This window comes from Prionailurus viverrinus, chromosome D1 (assembly GCF_022837055.1).
Source record: "Prionailurus viverrinus isolate Anna chromosome D1, UM_Priviv_1.0, whole genome shotgun sequence".
Taxonomy (NCBI): domain Eukaryota; kingdom Metazoa; phylum Chordata; class Mammalia; order Carnivora; family Felidae; genus Prionailurus; species Prionailurus viverrinus.
The window spans coordinates 63,069,148-63,088,429 of record NC_062570.1 but is presented as its reverse complement, the minus strand read 5'-3'; the positions used below and the strand labels follow the sequence as shown (position 1 = coordinate 63,088,429).

Sequence of the window (19,282 nt, the reverse complement as noted above, 5' to 3'; positions counted from 1 at the left end):
TTTACATCCCACATCAATGCCAATAATTATCTCAAAAACGCCTATTGAAGGATATTTTTCTCCACCATAGGTTTGATGCCACCCTCATCGTACACTAGATAATTGTAAAAACTAGGTGTGCGTTTGGCCTTTTTTATACTATTAACATTTTATTTTTCTTACACTGGTATCATACATAATTTGTTGCACATTTTTAATGTTGTGAGGTTATTCCTTATCACTATTCACCTTTCAAATCTTAGTTTATTCACTGATTCCTTTTCCTTCGTAGACCATAGCTTTTATTTGTTGAGTCTCACCAGTCTATCTTTATGATATTGATTGGGATTTGCCTATTCAAGAAGAGTCTCCTATATATCATTAGCTGCCTAAAGAGTAAGAGGCACACTTTTGAAGTGGACTAAAAAAAATTACTTCTTGTATCTGCCCATACAGATAGTCCAGAAAAACCTCAGCTCAAGATTCATTCCATGGCCTCACCCGGCAACTACTCCACTGCTCCAGTCTCTGAATTCCTCCTCATTTGCTTCCCTAACTACCGGAGTTGGCAGCACTGGCTGTCCCTGCCCCTCAGCCTCCTTTTTCTCCTGGCCATGGGGGCCAACACCACCCTGTTGACCACTATCTGGCTGGAGGCATCTCTGCACGAGCCCATGTACTGCCTGCTCAGCCTGCTCTCCCTGCTGGACATCATGCTCTGCCTGACTGTCATCCCCAAGGTCCTGGCCATCTTCTGTTTGACCTCAGGTCCATCAGCTTTTCTGCCTGCTTCCTCCAGATGTTTATCATGAACAGCTTCCTCCCCATGGAGTCCTGCACATTCAGGGTCATGGCCTATGATCGCTACATGGCCATCTGCCACCCACTACAATATCCTTCCATAATCACTGACCAATTTGTGGCCAAGGCTAATTTCTTCATAATCACACGAAATGCCCTACTCACTGTACCTATTCCTATTCTCTCTTCCCAGCTCCATTACTGTGGGAAAATGTCATTGAGAACTGAATCTATGCCAACTTGTCTGTGTCCAGGCTCTCCTGTGACAGTTTCACCCTTAACGGCATCTACCAATTTGTGGCTGGTTGGACATTAATAGGCTCAGATTTCATCCTCATCTTCTCCTATACCTTCATCTTAAGAGCTGTGCTTAGGTTCAAGGCTGAGGGGGCTGCTGTCAAAGACCTGAACGCATGTGACTCTCATTTCATCCTCATCCTGTTCATCACACCATTCTGCTGGTTGTGGTGTTGACAAACATGGCCAGAAAGAGGGTCCCCATGGACATCCTCATCCTGCTCAATGTCTTTCATCACCTCATACCCCATGCCTTGAACCCTATTGTTTATGAGGTTCAGATCAAAGAGATAAAACAAGGAATTAAGAAATTGATGGGGACAGGGTTGTGAATATATGAAATAGATCTAATTTCTTTTCTTCCTTCTCCTCAGTGATTTTGCCTAGACAGTGTATTGGAAAAAAGCTTGGTGAGTATTTACTATATACTCTGAAGCTCACTTCATAACTGACCCAGATTTCTTCCATTACTCTCTTCACCTGATTTTGGTGAAGGTAGGTAACAGGAAGAAACTGATATTCCTTAATTGTGTTGAGCCCAGGCAATTTTATTTAAGTAAATTTAATCTTCACAACATTTCTGCAGGTGTCATTTTTTCCTTTTTACATAGTAGGAAAAAAATTATGCTTTTTAAGATTGGAAACTGCTAAAGACCACATTATCTGGAAAATGGCAGAGATCAAAATCCAGGCTCCAAAGCACAGGTTCCTTCTACAGAAATTCCCCTTCAAGTGCAATTGATGCTGGATACCTGACTTTTACCTTACTCTCCTTTGCTTGTGGTTTGTCCGTCTGGATATCTATTTCCCGCCTATACCTACTTTTTTAAGAACTAGTGGGTTCTCAGAGATGACAGAATCCTGCCCAATAAAGCATCTGCAACCCTACAGGAGAAGAACGTTCATAATAACATATAGCAATACCAACTTCCTCTTCTATCTTATGCAGTCTCACCATCTTCAGGGAGTCTTAGAAATGAGGATAAGTTGGGGGAGAGAGAGATGGGGAGAAAGGAAGCCATTTCCCAGAAAATGGGGAAACTGACCAGGACGTTGGGTTGGCCACTTCCCCTAAATGTTTAAGCTACACAACCAGTGAATTGAAAATCAAGTCTTATTTGATTTGTTGACTTTTGCTCAAGAGCTCTAGTTGAAAGTGAGAAGACATAGCAAAGTGTCAGCTTTCTGGATAATAGTGGGTCTGGTGAGGAGAAGAAAAGTCATACTGGTTATTTTCAGATTATTTAATGTAAGCAAATGGTTAAATGGATATTGGAAACCTAGAAACTAAAACAGGGGATACTGAAGTAATGGAGAGTAGCACCTGTGGGAAGAACCTTACACTTGGGAAGAGTTTGGTCATTGGGCCCTAGAAGGTTGGAAGTGGGCCCATGGGGCTGTGTCTCACAACGCTGAGGAAGGTGCTGCCTTGAACTGGTACTAACTAGTGTCACAGGAGCTCAGAAGAGGGGCCCTCAGAGCTGGGACTCAGATCTCTGAGGATGGATCCCTATCCTGCTGTTACCTCTGAGGGAGCTCAGTGAGGCTTATTTGACCCTGGGAGTTCCAAAACCAAAACCAAATCCAAACCAAACCCAAACCCAAACCCAAACCCAAATAAAACTGAAACTCAATATCCAACCAACCAACCAACCAACCCTGGAGACTAGAATCAATTCCACTGCCAGGTGAAGAGCCAATGCTTCGGGATACTGACAAGATAAGAACAGACAGGAAGAAGCAAGTATCCCTTGCCCTGCTTCAGCCTTCCAGTCTTTTCCTGTTGTTCTGTCTGGGTGGAAGCTAACAGGGAGCCAGGTGTCTAACTAACAGAAGAGTCCCAGTGTCCAAGTCCCAGATCCCACAAGATATTCATCCCAAAGCAGATCTGGATGGGTAGGTTTGAGGCTGAGAGACAAGAGTTAATGATTACACAACTCTTGTTGGTTCTGAGTCTGAGGGCTTGTGACTTGCCAGTGTTCACTGGCTCCCAGGGACTGGACACAGAATCAAGTTCTCCTGTTCAGGTACACAAAGAGACATGACAGTATAACATAATATTACAGGGGAAGCTTTCATAGCTGTGAAAGAATTTGGAGTTAGCTGTCAGCAGGAATAGAGAGTGATTGCATCACATTATGGGGATTCCACAGAGTAACTGCATCTCAGTGCTGCTGTGGGCTCCAGGGCGGACTCTTCTACATGCAGTAACAGCAGGAAAGGAAAATGACATCCATTTGTCTACAAGAAGGTACTCTTAATGTCCTTAGACTTGGCTCTCATTTCCTCAAGCCAAGCCACAGGTGTGACTCAGTATTTGTCATTTTCTACAAGAGAATTCTCTCTTAGGGCTCCCTCCATCTCATGGCTGTTAGAAGAGTTTTATACAGCACCACCTTCCTACTGTCCCTCAGAGGACAGAAGGGCCAACTTCAAACACTGTGGCCTAAAATTATACTAATAATCCCAATGTTCTTATATACTGATAATAGTGATAGTCATGACAATGAAAATAAAAGCTCAAATGTTTTGAGCACTTGCAATATATCAGTATCTGTGCATGATTCTTCTGTGGATGATAATAAAAATTCTTTAAGAAATCTAACAGAAAGGATATAATTCATAGGAATAGGACAGATTGTCATGTGATATTGTCCAGCATTTGGTCCACTCTGTTGGTCTCTCTAGGAGTGCTTTGTCTACCTCTGCTATGCTTCTCCCAGGTGCAAACCCAGAAGGGACTCAAAGAGGAATTTCTGTTAGTTGGTCATATTCAGATCTTAATCCCTTCACTAGGCTTTTCTAGATCAGTGCAAATCGCCAACATAATTATGAGTGGGTATACACAGTTACAGAAACTACAACTTGTGTTAAGGATTTGTAAGGGATTGGGGGCCAGCACACCTGTTGTCATTTCTCACAGTGACAAGCACATCTTCTGGTACATCAAACGATTTAGGAAATATCCCCTTGCTTGTGCTATTGAAGTGGCTAAGAGAAGAGTTAATCAATAGTGTTTACAATGCATCTTTAGTTCTAAGTAGTAGATTTCTCAACATAAGAATGGACAAGATATATGCTTGAGGTTGGCTCTCAATTCTGGTCCTTGAGAGACAGATTAAAAGGACCACAATTTTTCATAGAATTGTCAAGCCCAGTGCAGGTGGCTTAAGGAACTGGACACAATGGCTCTAAGACAGATTTGGGCTGAGTCCTCATAGATAAAGGGGATGGAGGAATAGGATTACCCAAAGAGCCAGATCTTGAAGGGCAGACACAACTTTGCCATGAGGCTCATGTAGCAAAAAATGTTATTGAACATGTCTTGAATGGATAGACTGAAGTAGCAGAAACTAAAGGTATTTTAAATAGGCATTTTAAAGGTACAAGTTTTCAGTTTTAAGATAGATAAGTACTGGATATGTAATGTATAACATGATGACTATAGTTAATACTGCTGTTTGGTATATTTGAAAGTTGCTAAGAGAGTAGATTCTAAAAGTTCTCATCACCTGGAAAAAACATGTTTTTCTTCTCTTTTTTTGTATCCATGTGAGACACTAGATAATTTGTGGTAATCATTTAATCGTATACGTAAGTCAAACCATTATGCTGTATACCTTAGACTTATATAGCGCTGTATGTCATATCTCAATAAATTGGAAGAAAAAAATAAGGTCTTTCTTAAGTTAACTGAAAAATCTGTGGAGTAACTTTGCTAACACAGACTGATTATGGTCCAGTTGTACTGGAAAGGGTGTATTAATGAGAAGGGGACAGGAGGAAGCCAACTGATAGCCACTCACCACAATCCCTGGTTTTCAGGTTAGTCACATTTGCAAGAAGAACACAGAGCCTTTTGGAAAAGAATATCTGAAGCCATTGAACACTGATTTTCAGGACCAGAGAAGATTTAAATCTAGAGCCAATAGCAAGAAAGAGCAGTGTATCTCCTGGAATTAAATTACCTCGAGGAAAAAGATGACCAATGCTCAAAGCAATGAAAGAACAAAACTACATTTTCTGCATATAATAAAGTGGAGTTTGGGAGCCTCTTAGTACATATCTATCCTGATACACTGTTCCTCAGATATTTTCTAAGTCTTTGGGTGTTAACAATGAGAGATGTGACCTGAGAGGCCCAGTGTGGGACATCAAAGCTGTGCAGCCAGGCAATCTACAAAGGCTGAAGTTATTGCCAGGAGTAAATAAATGCTTCATAGCCTGCAAGTCAACACTGCTCTCTTGTGGCTACCAGCGGGAATAGCAATACTATGGTGATTTCAGCTCTCCATCTCTACTTGATGTTTGAAAGGGGACTGACATCTCTGTGTTGTGAATTCCTGGGATCTCCAACACTTAGAAAGAGGTAGGGAGTGGCTTCAAGTAGAAGATATTGTACTTCTTGCTTATTAGCCATATGGGGATTTAAATGATTAATTAAAAAAATAAAAGGAATATAACAATTTATACTCTGATTTTCTTTTCTTCAGTGACATCCAAAATAAAAATCAAATCAATGACATGAATCAGGTATTCATAAGTGTAGAATGTATTTCAGTATTTAATAAGAAGTTACATTAGCAATATTGGCTAAGGACTGTATATAATAATAACATTTATTCCTTTCTTCATCTACTCAACCAAAAATTAGTTGAGTGCTTTGTGTGTCATTAACATGTTAGTAACTAGCATAGATAGTTACCAAGAGGTAAACTACTTTTAGAGAAATTATGATTATAATTTTTGGAATTATCATTATTCCCAATTTTACAATTGAGCAGAAAGGTAAAAATACTAATGGTCATTGAACTAACAGAATCAAGAGAGAAATCAGGCATGTTTGTTAACTAAACCCATTTTTTTTATCACTTTGTCTAGGGATTAAGATATATTTTTAGACTTACCCTGGACAGCTATGTAGTTTTCTGAAGTTTTTGTGCTCCAGATTACAGATAGCAAAGACAGTGCACGTCAGAACCCACCATATATAGAATTAATCAAAGCTAGTAAAGTTAGTTATTACAACAAAGATATCACAGTAATTTAACACAAAACTAGCTTACTTCTCACCTAAACCCATTCCAATATGGGGGCTTTGCTTCGTGTCAACATTTAGGGCCTGAAGCATCTTTCATCTGTGAATTCTCCGTGTATTAAGCTCTCAGGGATCTCCAACAGGTACTTCTGAATCTGACTGACATACAAGCAAAGAGAGAGAATGTTCAAGATCTTGTAGGAGGTTTTAGGGGCTCAATCTGGGAAAGATTTACATCATTTTTTCTATCCCATTGGCTACATTCCTCACATAAATCCAACTGCCTACAGGAGAGGCTGCATCATTGAACATTCATCTCTTAAAAAAATTTTTTTTAACATCTATTCTATTTTTTTTTTCTTTTGAGACACAGAGACAGAGCGTGAGCATGGGAGGGGCAGAGAGAGAGGGAGACACAGAATCTGAAGTAGCTCCAGGCTGTGAGATGCCAGCACAGAGCCCAATGTGGGGCTTGAACTCAAAAACCACGAGATTGTGACCTGAGCTGAAGTTGGATGCTTAACCGACCGAGCCACCCAGGTGCCCCTGAATATTCATTAAAATTTTTTTAAAACATTTATTTATTTTTGAGAGACACAGAGAGACAGAGAATGAGCAGGGGAGGGACAGAAAGAGAGGGAGACCCAGAATCTGAAGCAGACTCCAGGCTCTAAGCTGTCAGCACAGAGCCCAATATGGGGCTTGAACCCATGAGCCATGAGATCGTGACCTGAGCTGAAGTCAGTTGCTCAGCCGACTGAGCCACCCAGGCGCCCCATGAATATTCATCTCTTAGGAGAAATGATACTAGAGAGACTCTTGCATGTAATATATACTTAACTTCTTCCCAAGGGAGACCACCCAAGCTCACATGCAGTCACTGTGTGCCACACAAAGTCCAAGATCTTGAGCAGTGTCTTCTCCATCAGGTCCTGATGTGATTCCTCACAGGCCATTTTCCTCCTCCTACCACATATGTAGTGGTGGAGCAGACACTGGTACCAGTCATTAAGATTCCCAGCTGGAAGCGAGGCATGGAATTCATTTAGCAGGAACTTGTTCATGGTAATGCTGGAATATTTTGGGGGCAGACACTGCCACATTTTTACCCACTGAAGTGGTGGAAGTTCCCTAACTAGACACTGGTTATGTTATCTGGGTGAAACTTTCCATTGTATCTACAACCTCTAGTTCTGTCTTTGGGGGGTTACGTCTTCATCATTGTTCTCCATGGCATTATATCACACAGGCATTGGAATGTGTGACTTCTTTTGCATTACTGCTTTTGGAGGCTGCTTCTAGCTCATAAAATATTAAGATCAATAATTGTATTAATTCTTGGTAGAAAAAACTTTCTTTAAAAGCCAAGCTCAGGTATCTTTGGCAATAAACATCCTCAAAAAACAAACAGGTGTCTGATCTATTTGTATCAGGGCAGTTCCATGGACTAGTAATCACACCCACATATTTTCCTAAGCATAATTTAAAATTTTTCTTTTGTTTCCTTATTGTCTTTTCCATGCCACTCCTTTGTAGGTAATGGTGTCTATCTAAAGCCATTGGACATGAGTAAGACAACTGTACACATAATCTACTCTCTTCTCAGTGCTGGTTTCTATGAGTCTTTGTTTTTTAAAGACAATCTAAAACTTTCTCTGAAACTTTGACCTTCCAAGCAGTAGGATGGTTCTTCAAAACTCCACATCTATGGACTGTCTCTATCCACAGTAATATATGCTTGAAGACTGGCCAACTTTCTGCTAAAGTCATCTACTTACCATAATAACTTGTCAATGGGATCAACAATTGCAAGCACATACAATTATTGTCAATTGTTCCAACCTTTCCCCTAGAATTACCATTTAGTAGCCATGTCAGCTTTCCTTGTTGTGTAATATTTCTAGTATTGGATGTCAGTTTCCTCATTGTCTGAAGCATTACTCAGGATCACTTGCCAGCTGTTGAAATGAACAATTCCAATGTGTCAGTGGTTTAACACATACAACTTTATTTTTGATAACATCCATTCAATGCATGTGGAGGGAGGCTCTCTTCCATGCTGTCTTTTAGGGACCTAGCTTCCTCCATTGTATGATTCCATCTTTTCTAGGGCTTCATGTTTTCAGTGGATTACATGCAACTGGCCAGAGGTGGAGCACACCAAGGAGGCTATAAAGGTTGTACCTGGAAGAGGTACATGCTATCTTTTTGGCCAGGCTCAGTTGTATAGCCCCATCTAACTATAGGTGATCCTGGAAAATGTAAATTTATCTGTGCATCTGAGAGGAGGAAGAACTCTAGTAAACTTAGCCTTGTCTCTGTCATTTATATACATTGATTGTCGGCTGAACTCCAAGCTATGTAGTGAGAAGGGTGAGAGTGGTAGGAGACCTCTGGAGATCTTGTGGCTCTTCTGGTCTCTCTGAGACATTGTCAGCCCTAGAGCCTGGTCTGCTGTTTGTTTGCTTCCACCAGAAGCCTCGTTAAGTAGATCATCAGGTTTTATTTTAGGCTCATAAAGAGAAGAAAAGAGGACCTTTGAGGTCCCTTGCATGTTTTCCAGTCACCCCCATATCAGTGGTATGAATGAAGAAAGGGACCTTGATATGCTGGGTCAGTGGATGGGTACAGGGATTGGAATACCCACGCCTCCAGATCCAGTCCTCAGGACTGGACGGTCCAAACATATTCCTGAAAACTGCCCTGAGACTTACTAGGATGATATCAGGAGCCTGACATGGGACTCAAATGAGCAGGGCATTTTCTGCTCAGTCCTTGAGTTTATGCAGAGTTCTTGTGGCCTGTCAAGAGACATTGCTGTTAGGACACAGGGGGAGGGGGACCTGATGAGTTAATATTCCAGGGAAGGATAGACTTTGGTGGATTTCCTCCACAAAGTTACTAAATTTATTGTCTTTACTTGGATGTTTATAATAGAATTAAGAACTGTGTCCTGTTTGAGAAAGAGGCTGCGAGTTTCCTTAGACCTGTGCTTGCTTCTGAAAAAGTAAATATTGATTTGTCTGTAGAAGGAGCCAAAAGAAGTCTGTTTATGGTCCATGTGCTGTGCTTCCACAGAGCTGGGTGAGAGCAGTTTCCTTGACTTCCAGGCGTGCTACTGCCTTTGGAGGAGTCTGAGGAAGTCTGTACACTATGTTTGTCCAGCCAACCACTATCAGCTAGAACATTTTTCTGAGACTGTAAGATTGCATTTCTCTACATGTCTTTTTCCTATTGTGGGACAAATACTGCCTTGGTTAGTATCATCACCTTCACTTTCCTTTTGTACCAGCATCTTTTTTTCTCAGCCAAAGGAATTACATAGTTCACCTATCCCCCTCCCCATCCTGCAGCCACTAGCTTTTCTCCATATTTGAGTCTATTTCTCGTTTATTGTTGTTTGTTTGTTCATTCATTTGTTTTGTTTTTTTAGATTCCACATATAAATGAAATCATATTGTATTTATCTTTCCCTATATGACTCATTTCACTTAGTATAATACTAAGTCCGTCCATATTGTCACAAATTGCAAGATTTCATTCTTTTTAAAGGCTAAGTAATATTCTATTGTATATACAATATATATACCACATCTTCCTTATCTATTTGTCTATCAGTGCACATTTAGGTTGCTATCATATCTTGGATATTGTAAATAATGCTGCAATAAACATATGGGTGCCATAATCTTTTTGAATTTTAGTGTTTTTGCTTTCCTTGGGTAAATACCCAGAAGTGGAATTATTAAATTATATGGTATTTCTATTTTAATTTTTTTAACACCTTGCATAATGTTTTGTACAGTGGCTGTGCCAATTTACATTCCCACCAACATGAGGATTCCTTTTTTCTCTATCCTTCCAGACACTTGTTATTTCTTGTCTTTTTGATACTAGCCATTCTGATTGGTGTGAGGTGATATCTCATTGTGGTTCTGATTTATATTTTCTTGATTATTAGTGACATTGAGCATCTTTTTATGTGTCTGTTGGCTATCTGTATGCATTTTTTGAAAAACTGTCTAGGCAGATCCTCTGCCCATTAAAAAAATTTTTTTAAATGTTTTATTTATTTTTGGGACAGAGAGAGACAGAGCATGAACGGGGGAGGGGCAGAGAGAGAGGGAGACACAGAATCCGAAGCAGGCTCCAGGCTCTGAGCTATCGGCACAGATCCCGATGCGGGGCTCGAACTCACGGACCGTGAGATCATGACCTGAGCCGAAGTCGGATGCTTAACCGACCGAGCCACCCAGGCACCCCAAGAAGTGGCTTATATATACAATGGAATACTACTTGGCAATGAGAAAGAATGAAATATGGCCTTTTGTAGCAACGTGGATGGAACTGGAGAGTGTTATGCTAAGTGAAATAAGTCATACAGAGAAAGACAGATACCATATGTTTTCACTCTTATGTGGATCCTGAGAAACTTAACAGAAGACCATGGGGGAAGGGAAGGGGAAAAAAAGTTACAGAGAGGGAAGGAGGCAAACCATAAGAGACTCTTAAAAGCTGAGAATAAACTGAGGGTTGATGAGGAGTTGGAGGGAAGGTAAAGTGGGTGATGGGCATTAAGGAGGGCACCTGTTGACATGAACACTGGGTGTTGTATGGAAACCAATTTGACAAATTTCATATTAAAAATAAAAATAAAAAAATAAAAAAAAAGAATTTGAAGTCTTAAATAGCCCTAACATTATCTACATATTAAATTTTAGATACATTTTGAGTCAAAATAAAAATTAATGCTAAAAAAAAAATAAAGATGGTTTCCTTCAATGTGCAAAAGATTTGTAGTCCCTGTTTATTTTTACACTTGTTTCCCTGGCGTAGGCATATATATATCCAGGAAAATATTGCTGATGTTAATGTACAAGAGATTAATGCCTATGTTCTTTGGTAGTAGTTTTATGCTTTTACATAAAAGGTCTTTAAACCATTTTGATTATAGTTTTGTGTATGATGTAAGAAAGTGGTCCACTTTTTTTTTTTTTGCAATAGTTGTCCTATTTATTGAAGATACTGTCTTTCCCTGTGGTATATTTTTACTTCTTTTGTTGTAGATTAATTGACCATATAAACATGGGTTTATTTCTGGGCTCTCAAATCTATTTTTTTTTAAATCTGCACACATTTGCTAACATTCCAAAACCCTAAAGATGAAGTCTTCTGAATAGATCAAAAGAAATGATTCATTACTTACAAAGGAATACCAATTGAGCGGTCATATACTTATCAATAGCAACAAAAGATATCAGAAAGCTGTGTAAATATACATACAGTATAGATATAACATATATAATATACTATTCAATTTGTATGTATATAAAATACTTGTTAATATTCATGTTTTTACCCAGTTAAATTGTCACTAAAAAAAAAACCTGCTTGAATTTAAAAAATAGACAAATATTTTTGAAAGTACTGAAAAGTTAAGGAAAGGTCAAAATCTAGAAGGTAAAAACTGAGAGAGAAAGCCAAGGTTTAAAGCTACTTCTGCTCTGAGGACTTCAAATCCTGAAGAAATCATTGTGAAATGGAGCAAAAAATGGCAATTTTCTGGTTTGAGGAGACAAAACTCAAGGCCTGGGACCCACTAAGAATAGGGTCTGATAACTATCCACCCACACACATTCCAAACTCGACCTTGGGATGTATTCTCGGGGTTGTTGAACTAAAGTTCATCATTCTTTGTGTTAACTGGTAGCTCTTAATTTGATTAGATCTACAAAGATCTTATTCCTGTATAAGGTCACACTCACAGGTACCTGAGGGTTAGGACTTCAATATATCATTTTGGGGGACACATTAAAATCCAAAACATGTATTTTTTTATTCCTTATTGGGAATTGGTAACTATAGTTGTTGCCTTTTGTAATATGTATCTCATTAGGTTGTTATAAGCATTAAATGAAAAATCAGGTAATATTCAGAGTAATATGACACATTAAGAACTCTGAAGATTTGTTTTTATTGTTACAAGCATTATCCTTGGTGTGGCTGTATGTAAAGTCTTGGTTTCCCTCTCTAAAGTGGAAGAAACCATTCCTTGATGTACATATTTCAAATATGTAGTGCTTTGTCAAAGTAGGGTAAAAGTGTTTGTTCAATGAAAAAGTAAAAGTAATTTTTATCCTTGCAACAAATCTGTTTTGGAAAGTTTGGTATGCCTATATTTCAGGTAAGGATATTGTTCTGAGAGCTAATGAAATTTCTTCAAGGAAAAGTAACCAGAAAAGGGTTCAAACGTAAGAAACGTAGAACAAGGGTTCAAACGTAAGCTTCCAATGATCTTTCCCAATATCCCTATAATCTGGCAGTAAAGAGGGATTATTAATTTATAAGAAACTCAGGGACCAGGGTGTTTTGCCTAGAGGAAATGGTATTCTCTAGCAACATTCTTTCATTGAACGATAATTCAGTAATGAAAGAGTTTTCTTCATTTAGCACATCTATCAACTCTATTTGATGCTGACAAGGTCCTTGGCACTTTCCCCAGGACCTTCAAGAAGCAAGGCAGAGGTGGGACCAGGAGAGTAGTTAGTGCATGTAGGGAACAAGATTATTTTCCAGGTACATTCCTGTCCTCATGTCTTCTTCAGCAGTTGTGGGTAGGAAAGTGTGAGACCTAGAACCAGACTCCACTTGCTCTCCTCTCTCCAAGATTCCTGTGCCCCAAACCCCAAAGATCCTACATTTAGCTGGAAAGTCCCTATCCTAAGATGCATCTGGGAAGGTCCACAGGAGAGGCTATTTTCTAAGTCCTACTGTGCATCAATGCAAAGAGGTGGCTGCACTGGTGGAAGTTCCACTTGTTCCCCAAGGAAGCAATGCCAAGTGTTGCCCTGTGGAAGGTGAAGACTGTTAACAGTTGAACTTTCTGCAACCATACTTATGTGACAGAGTTTAAACCAAGCACAGCCATGAAGGTAAAATCTTGGCCATGAGACCACATGTGTGTAAACAGGACCCCTCCCAGGGATGTGCTTGTGTCAAGAGCACTGGTGCTCCCACTGCAGGAGAGGGGCTCACAGGGAAAGTGCTCCTTTGCCCCTAGTTGCCCATGGTCCATGCTCCTCTGAGGCCCATGCTCCTTTGATTGCTGGGGATGTTCCTCTGTCACCTCCTCCATGGAGTTATAGGGCTGAGGAGAGTTTACTCACTTCTTCCCCTCATGTGCATCCGTATAAATTTTCCCTGAGAAGATTCTCATCATGCAGTTTCCTTACCCTTCTTTTCCCAGAGCTTCTTTATTTAGACTCCCCAAGAGCCCCCTGCCCTTACTTTATTGAAAATGCTGAATTAAGCCTTTTACAATATGTTCTCTTGGGAAATAGACCATAGGGCCTGAGGGCCCAAGTGTTTAACAAGGGCACCAACTCTGGTGAGCAATGGAAAGAGAGGGGGCACAGTGGAGCCAGAGTTCATAAAACCAGCCTCCAGAACTCATGGAGGGGTCAGTTTAGTGCTTTCTCTGGCAGCCAGAAACAGCAGCAGTGCAGCTTTCTGAAACTGGTGAGTCTCAAGCTGGACCAAGCAGGAAAACTGTGAGGAAGGAGATCATGAGAGGAGAGAGAAATCCAGGAACCTAGTATATAAAGGAAAAGGAACTCTTTCAATAGGGTCTGGTGTACATGCTGACCCTGCTAAGATGCTTAGATCTGGTGTAAGGCTGAGTGGCAGGGACTGACCTCATGCTGTTATTTCATTCAGGGATGAGGCTGAGTCATTTTGTGTCCATAAGGGTTTGCAAACTTCCGTAGACTCCAAGGCCCCTTCCCATATCATGGCTGGGTGACCAAGGCCCTGTGCCTGGCTGGGTGAGAATCTTCCTTTCTGTCCTCGTCTAAATTCATCTATGAGTCAAGGTGGTCATTCCATTTTCCAGTCTTGGCTTGAGTCTTCTCTTGTAATTTTGTTTATTCAAGACTTGCCTGACCTTATAGACTGTCAGTGTATCATCATCACAGACCATGTTTGGTCAATAGTACTTAGCACAAGAATCACCCCTTTGTAAATGTCAGTCCATCAGTACTGGAACTGGATACTGAATATCAGAACAATGTCCCAGATGCCCAACAAGTCCTCATTGCTCACATTAGGAGGCCTCAGTTTCACTGAGGAGAATACAGAAAGAGAGGAAAAATGGTCCCATCTCTTATGGAATTTACTAAAACAGAGCCAAAAGTATATTGCTACCTGGGAGAAAATACCAGTGTTATAGGAGGTCTGAAAAGGACATTTTTTCCCTGTATCACTAAAAGGTGCTTGGTGACATTCTGGACTCCAGTCTCTCTGCCTGCTCATCCTTTCTTTCACTAAATCCTGTAGTTCTCCCCACACCTCGAATACATCCTTCTTCTCCACCTACATGGCCTGCATTCAGATCTTCATCACTTTTCCTTTGTACTGTTCAGGACTCTCTGAAAGCCTCCCTCCCTGCTGTGTGATTCCCTGTGTCCCATCTACAGCACATCACTTCCCTGTTTCAAGTTCTCTGTGCTTCCTTACAGTGTATGTGATAATGCCTGCCCTCAGGTGGACCTCACAGGGCTGCCTCTGCACACCTTAACCATGTCTCCTGACCCTCTGCTCTCCTGCTTGCTTCCCCCAAAGAACTTAGGATCTATCACCCCCTAACACCTCATCACCAATCATACTGATCATCCACATTGATGTTTCTTCTCTTACCATTCCCTACACAGAGAGTCCTTCTTCTCCCCCAGGTGGATTTGCCTCATTTTTGTATCCTTCTCTGATGCTCTCAACTCCTTGTGTCTCTGGGCCTAACAGGACCTCAGGAGATCATAGCCCCTTTTTCTCTCCACAACATCTGAAGTTAAATATCATTTATCTATTTCATAAATGAGGGATGTATATGTCGTAGAGTTTAAATTTTTGTAATGTTTATGAGAGAGAGAGAGAGAGAGAGAGAGAGAGAGAGAGTGAGCATGAATGGGGTTGGGGCAGAGAGGGAGAGGGGGAAACAGAATCTGAAGCTGGCTCTCATCTATGAACTATCAGCACAGAACCTGATGTGAGCTCAATGTCTGAACCATGAGATCATGTCCTGAGCCGAAGTCACTTGCTTAACCGACTGAGCCACCCAGGCACCCCTATCATAGAGTTTAAATAGCTCACAGAATCATACAATGAGTATAAGAGCCAGACTTGGAATTCACTTGTCGGAGGCCAACTTTGAACCATATCACATTGCTTCATTCATCTGTGCTTTTGTCTCTTTCCCACTGTTTGTAAGATCAACTTTATTAGAGTCACAACTATAATGTCTTAAAAGGGTTGTTAAGTCAATTTTCCTCTATTAATTAGGATACCAGTGTTTGGTTTATCCATGCCATACATTTGTATGCATAATATTAAGACCAGGTACAGGGAAGGCACTGAGTATTTTCTTGCTTATTCAAGTAGAGTGGGTCACTCTGAGGATATAGAACTTGAGGTTCATGGAAAGGACAAGCATTTTCTAAAAATATAACTATGTTTTCTTTCCTTTTTAAATTTCTTTTGTTTTAATTTTTTAATGTTTATTTATTTTCGATGGGGGAGGGGCAGAGAGAGAGGGAGATGCAGAATCAGAAGCAGGGTCTGAGCTGTCAGCACAGAGCTTGACATGGGGCTTGAACCCACAAACTGTGAGATCATGACCTGAGCTGAAGTCAGATGCTTAACTGACTGAGCCACCCAGGTGCCCCAATCCTTCTTAAATTTCTGATTCACATTGAGAGTCATTTTCCTAATCCCATATGAAAATGAAGGACAGAACTGGTACATAATTGTTCCTTCTATAGTTTTAGCTCCTGAATCCTTGGCTTGTTTTAAAGCCCTATAATCAGTAGAAAGTGTGTGTGTGTGTGTGTGTGTGTGTGTGTGTGTGTGTGTATGTGTGTGTGTGTATTATATAATCTACATTTGGAAAGTCTGGGATTTTTGGAGTGAAATTCCTTGGATTTTATATTCTTTGGCAGCTAGTCTAATACCTTCTCACACAATTTATTCTTTCTGAAGATATTTGTTATATAGGACAGATGAGCAGGGTCAATAATCCCACTTGATTATATTGATTATTTGCTGCCTGAGCTCTTTCTTTTAGTCTGTCTTAACTAGCTGACTCTCTTCTGCTTCTTTGGCTATGACAGCCCTTACTGTCAGTCTTCTTAGTACTTGGCCACTCTGTTCTTTGTTTAGTAGTGAGGTAAATAAGATGGTACCCAACAAAAGAAACAAAAAATCAAAGTATATGAGCATACAGATCATAGATTCCATATGGATAGGATAATTGGATTTTGGCTATAAGGAATCACAGACAATGCTGCTTACCAGATAAATAGATCCTGTATAAGTTTATATACTTGAACCATACTTATTTATCTAGCTCATAATCTACCTTTGGTCAACCTACTGGTGTATCCTCAGTACACCAAAATATGAAATACATAGGTGTTTCTTTAAAAAATTTTTTTAAAACATTTATTTACTTTTGAGAGACAGAGAGATATAGAGCTTGAGAGGGGTAGGGGCAGAGAGAGAGGGAGACACAGAATCCAAAGCAGGCTCCAGGCTCCAAGCACAGAGCCCAACACAGGGCTTGAACTCACAAATGGTGAGATCATGACCTGAACCCAAGTCAGACTCTTAATGTACCCCTGAAACTGTAAGACTTTTCTAAGGAATCCAAACAAAAGAAAGCACTCTTGAGAGCACAAAGCACAAAGAGAAACACAGGAAATAACCTAGTAAGAGTGATAAACACTGTGCTTTTAAAAGTGAAATCCTGGGGCACCTGGGTGGCTCAGTTGGTTAAATGTGGGACTCTTGCTTTTGGCTCAGGTCATTATCTTATGATTTGTGGGTTCGAGCCCTGCATTGGGATCCATGCTAGATGTGAGGCCTACTTGGGATTCTCTCTCCCTCTGTCTCTGCTCTTCCCCCACTCCTGTGCATTCTCTCTCTGTCTTGAAATAAATAAATAAACTTAAAAAAAAAAGTGAAATCCTGTTTGGTACTAGAAGATATTATTCTTCTTGGGTGGAGTCAAGGGATGCCTTACCTCCATTCCAATGTTTCCTAAAGAATAAAAATTGGAAACCCTGAAGTCAGGCCCTGTCCAAGTATATGGATTAGGGGGCTGGGCTTTTCTAGGACCTCCATGTATTCTGCTGAACAGAGCTCTCCATAAGCTAGTCCTAAACTCTGAAGGAAAGTGGAGCTTAGTAAGTAATTGTGCTTGTTGAGGCTAAACAATGTATAGTGGCTGCAAGCAGAGACTTTAGAGTCAGACTCTTTTGTCACAGACTTGGCTTCAGTACTTACTGGATGTATAATTTTTGTCAAAAAAGTTTGCCCCTCTTTGTTCCTTTTAATTATCTGGAAAATTAGGATAACAATATTATTACTCTTAAGTGCTTATTTAAAGGACTAAATGTGCTAATGAATATAAACATTCAGCGTAATCTGTAGCACATGGTAACTGTTCAGTTAATGTCAGCAAATATTGATATGGTGATGATGATGATGATGGTGATGATATTGATTATTCAAAAACTTCATTGAGATAGGTTAAGAGACCCATGGAAACCTGATTTTTACTACATATAGAACACATTTTCTATGTTAATGTATTTTGTCCTACATTTTAAGGGACTCTGGATTTTTAACTTGTACAGAGTACTTTACATGGCCTCACCCAGCAACTACTCCACTGCTCCAGTCTCCGAATTCCTCCTCATCTGCTTCCCTAACTACCAGAGTTGGCAGCATTGGTTGTCTCTGCCCCTCAGCCTCCTTTTCCTCCTGGCCATGGGGGCCAACGCCACCCTCCTGCTCACCATCCAGCTGGAGGCCTCTCTGCACGAGCCCATGTACTACCTGCTCAGCCTCCTCTCCCTGCTGGACATCGTGCTCTGCCTGACTGTCATCCCCAAGGTCCTGGCCATCTTCTGGTTTGACCTCAGGTCCATCAGCTTTTCTGCCTGCTTCCTCCAGATGTTCATCATGAATTGCTTCCTTGCCATGGAGTCCTGCACATTCATGGTCATGGCCTATGACCGCTATGTGGCCATTTGCCACCCACTACGATACCCATCCATAATCACCGACCATTTTGTGGTTAGAGCTACCATATTTGTTGTGGCCCGGAATGGCCTCTTTTTGCTTCCTGTTCCAGTCCTTTCTTCCCGACTCAGATATTGTGCAGGGAACATCATCAAGAACTGCATCTGCACTAACCTGTCTGTGTCCAAACTCTCCTGTGATGATATCACCTTCAACCGGCTCTACCAGTTTGTGGCAGGCTGGACCCTCCTGGGCTCTGACCTCATCCTTATTGTTCTCTCCTACTCCTTCATCCTGAAAGCTGTGCTAAGGATCAAGGCTGAGGGTGCTGCGGCCAAGGCCCTGAGCACGTGCGGTTCCCACTTCATCCTCATCCTCTTCTTCAGCACCGTCCTGCTGGTTCTGGTCATCACTAACCTGGCCAGGAAGAGAATTCCCCCAGATGTCCCCATCCTGCTCAACATCCTGCACCACCTCATCCCCCCAGCTCTGAACCCCATTGTTTATGGTGTGAGGACCAAAGAGATCAAGCAGGGAATCCAGAAACTACTGAGAAGGTTGTAAGAGGTAAAATGGATAACAACTAACCCAGGGAATAGAAATTGATAATGGATAATTGTATTTATGATGCATAGGGACTTTATATTTTTTTAATTGTATTTTTAATTTTTTAAAATTTACATCCAAATTAGTTAGCGTATAGTGAAACAATGATTTCAGGAGTAGATTCCTTAATGCCCCTGACCCATTTAGCCCATCCCCCCTCCCACAATCCCTCCAGTAACCATCAGTTTGTTCTCTATATCTATGGGTGTCTTCTGTTTTGTCCCCCTCCCTGTTTTTATATTATTTTTGTTTCCCTTCCCTTACGTTCATCTGTTTTGTCTCTTAAAGTCCTCAGATGAGTGAAGTCATATAATTTTTGTCTTTCTCTGACTAACTAATTTCACTTAGTATAATACCCTCCAGTTCCATCCATGTAGTTGCAAATGGCAAGATTTCATATGTTTGATAGCCGAGTAATATTCCATTCTATATATATACCACATCTTCTTTATTCATCCATTGATGGACATTTGGGCTCTTTCCATA

General features: G+C 40.6%; 1 protein-coding gene and 1 pseudogene across 1 annotated transcript; both read left to right on the top strand.

Annotated features, from left to right (window-relative positions):
• Positions 1–461: 461 nt before the first annotated feature.
• LOC125177226 (olfactory receptor 56A1-like) lies at positions 462–1,632 on the top strand (annotated as a pseudogene).
• Positions 1,633–17,746: 16,114 nt separating this feature from the next.
• Positions 17,747–18,754, top strand: LOC125177222 (olfactory receptor 56A4). Its single transcript, XM_047879349.1, has one exon. The coding sequence runs from the start codon at positions 17,747–17,749 to the stop codon at positions 18,752–18,754; it is 1,008 nt and encodes a 335-aa protein (XP_047735305.1).
• Positions 18,755–19,282: the final 528 nt, after the last annotated feature.